Source organism: Limulus polyphemus, unplaced genomic scaffold, assembly GCF_000517525.1.
Source record: "Limulus polyphemus unplaced genomic scaffold, Limulus_polyphemus-2.1.2 Scaffold15047, whole genome shotgun sequence".
NCBI classification, from domain to species: domain Eukaryota; kingdom Metazoa; phylum Arthropoda; class Merostomata; order Xiphosura; family Limulidae; genus Limulus; species Limulus polyphemus.
The window spans coordinates 1-3490 of NW_013680657.1; the positions used below are offsets into that span (position 1 = coordinate 1).

The 3490-nt window shown below is 30.5% G+C and overlaps 1 protein-coding gene across 1 annotated transcript in view; it reads right to left on the minus strand.

The window, feature by feature from the left end:
* Positions 1-2677: 2677 nt before the first annotated feature.
* The window catches only part of LOC106477418 (oligoribonuclease, mitochondrial-like), a 1953-nt gene continuing 1140 nt past the window's right edge, over positions 2678-3490 (minus strand). Inside the window, exons 2-3 of the mRNA XM_013937988.2 lie at positions 3207-3260; positions 2678-2885 (exon numbers count right to left, since the gene is read on the minus strand). Coding sequence (XP_013793442.2) covers positions 2819-2885; positions 3207-3260 — 121 coding nt within the window. The 3' untranslated portion in view covers positions 2678-2818. The remainder of the gene's footprint in view (positions 2886-3206; positions 3261-3490) is intronic.

Here is a 3490-nt window from a genome sequence, read left to right on the forward strand (position 1 = left end):
CAGCAAGCTTCTTATTGGTCTAAAAGAGTTTTATAATATACCTTTGCTTCATCTCTATATTAAGATTATATTGATAAGTATATTAAGCAATTCGTGGTGTGGTCTGTACACTAAACATGACCATCGAGATTATTAACTTTTTCTTTTCCACCTCGGTTGTGAATAGTAATAGTCTACGATACGTATGGTGTTTTGAGTTGTCTTTCACTCGTATTTGTTTAGGATGTGAAGAACAGTCCAGGGTTACTAGTAAGGTGTGGAATTCTCTGAAACTGGTATAACGAGGGTTGACATTTTCCCGATAGTAAATTAAGGTACTTGGTTTTATGAATCAAAGAAAGCAATGGTTTCTAACTACACAGACTAGTAAAATACTTGTAGACATGTTTAGGATGTGAAGAACAGTCCAAGGTTACTAGTAAGGTGTGGAATTCCCTGAAACTGGTATAACGAGGGTTGACGTTAAAACCGATAGTAAATTAAGGTACTTGGTTTTATGAATCAAAGAAAGCAATGGTTTCTAATTACACAGACACAGACTAGTAAAATATTTGTAGACATGTTTAAGGACCATTAGAAGTACACAGAATGTAATTAGTTATGAAAGTGTGAATTTTTGATAAGTATTTATTTAAAAACAATCTTATATTCACTAGTTGTCTTTGTATCTTGGTGGTGGTGTTTGGCGATGAAAAGAACCGTCATCACAGAATTCTAATGTTGATAAAACATAATATTTAAAGGATTTATGAGACTTAATAAATGGTACTCTGATAATAGCCACTATTAGAAACTGTATTTGTGCCAGCATAGTGAGTCTATAATAAATAGACTACAAACTTATCTGGCATTCTCTACTGTTACAACCAGTTTGGTTAGACATCCTTTACACACAACTCAATTTAATAACTGCATGATAAACATTAAAACGTATTAGCTTTCACTAGTTAACAAAACTGATACTATTATCACTCAGCAGAGACTTGTATGGCTTCCCATTCCATAATTCAGCTCACCCCAAAGGTATGTGAACTACCTTTACTAATCCCAAAAACTGATGGTGAGGGGGGTTTAACAACATATAGACATTAACAAAGAATTTAAGGTTCTTTTCATCGCCAAACACCACCACCAAGATACAAAGACAACTAGTGAATATAAGATTGTTTTTAAATAAATACTTATCAAAAATTCACACTTTCATAACTAATTACATTCTGTATACTTCTAATGGTCCATAAACATGTCTACAAATATTTTACTAGTCTGTAAACTTAATCATCAGTACCGGGTAATATTGTCTTACCTACAAGTTAGCACTCCCATTAGATGAAGGGGCAAATTAAAATATTTCTGTTGAATGTTATGTATTACATTTAGAAATGGACTTAACCGTAAAACCTGAAGCCTAACTACACTCACCTTCTGACATCTCCACCCGACAGAATCTGATATTTTGTGTATTGATATATGCATACTGTATTAAAACTATAACAAAATGGTTAGGAGAGAGACAAGAAGATATACTGGTTGGAGCATGCATGGAACAATGATTAATTCATGAACAAAACTTTATTTAAATTACTGGCTACATTACAACAGTTATGAAAAACCTTAAAATATCGCCTACAGACCCGTCGTGTAATAAAACTGTAGCTCTGTTGATAACTGATCAACTTACAACTTTTTGAGATGTGATACGATAATTATAATTTCTTTCTGTACCGTTTAATGAATTCAGCACCATTGTGTCAGGAAGTAATTATTATCATATTTTATTCACTACAGTACATTACATATTTATTTTGAAACTTAAGTTGTAGGAAGATCCGTTTTCTATACTTGTTTATTTACTGTTCTATGTTTTAAATAGTAATAACATATATACAATGTTATTTATGATAATTGAAAGTACGAAGCCAAGACAGGTCAATTTTGTACTATTGGACATGGTAACATGAGTGCACGTGCACCACATCTGTAGTCATTGTTGACCAAACCCTTACAGAGATAAAAATGTTTCATAATTACTTGGAGGTTAGTAGAAATGTTAAGACAATTTTCTGATGCATAAAAGTGTTTTAATCTTAAAATCAAAATCACTGTACATGTTAGTCAACATTTGGAAAAAAAAGAGCAAACGATATTTTATGGTTACGAACTTTGTACTCATTTTGTCACAAGATAGTTTTATATATACACACACACATGAGATAACAAAAATTACTATATTAATAAAACTATAATTTATCATACTTAGTAACTAAGTTGTATTTGGGTGGGACCACCTTGGTTGATTCAATAAATAGGAGGTTCTTATCTTATATTCTAGCTTGTAAGTATCGGTAATTTGAACTCTACGTACCATGTGACACACAAAAATTGATATTTAGGTATTTTGTTTTAATATTTAACTTAAGAAATCAACTAATGGATAATATTAAAATGTTATACCAAACTTATTGGCATATACATTCATAAAATAGTAAACATTTTGAATGGAAGTTTACTTTAGTGACAGTAAAATAATTTTTTTAGTCTTATCCAGAAATCAGTTTACTATTGCTAGATGAGTTTCCACTTCATGTTGTTGAAGGAAGTCGTTAAATGTTCTAGTAGTAGGTTTACATTAATTGGTGTTTAAGTGTGGTTGAAACAATAAATAGGACACCTTTGGTAGTTGAACATAAGTGTACGGTTTATTTCTAAATATAACATGTCTACTATTTGTATAAAATTGGAGTTTTAAAAATTGGGAAAAGAAATTTCATTTGCTATACATGAAAATCTATATAGGAATAAAGTGTATGAAAATTATTTACTTAAAGATGGCTTTCCTGTAATACTTCAGTTCATTGATACTTTCCTTAATGTCTTCCAGCGCTCTGTAATAAAAATAAGTCAACAGCAAGGTCATTTTACTTTACACTTGGAAATCGGGACCACTTTTAAAGTTTACTATGAAACTACCAAAACACGTAGTTCATTTTAACGTGCATAATAAGTGTTTGAAATTTACACTTTTTATCTAAGTTAGTTCGAACTCCAATATTTTAGACAGAGAACAAAAGTCATTTTGTTTAATAAAAAATAAAGGCAGATCTTTCTCCAAATTAGTTTTAGAAAATTACAAGAATTAAAAAATAGGCTCCTCTTTAAATATTAACTACAGTAGTTTTTCTTTATTGAAAAGTTCACCATCTTACCTGTGTGTTGGTTTCTTCTTTGGCCCAATTTTGTAATCTTCTGGATACCACCTTCTGAAGAATTGAAAAAATATTGTTTTGTATATGATACGACTAATTGGATGAAATTCCTAAACGTTTACTCGGAAAATATTATTTGGATGTGTAGGTTGTAATACTTAATATAATGGAGAGGGATATAAAATCCTGAACAACCTATATTAAAACTATTAAAGACAGTTCAGTTCAAGAACTGTAACACATCTTACTGTTTGTTAACTTAGTAGATGATACACACTATATTA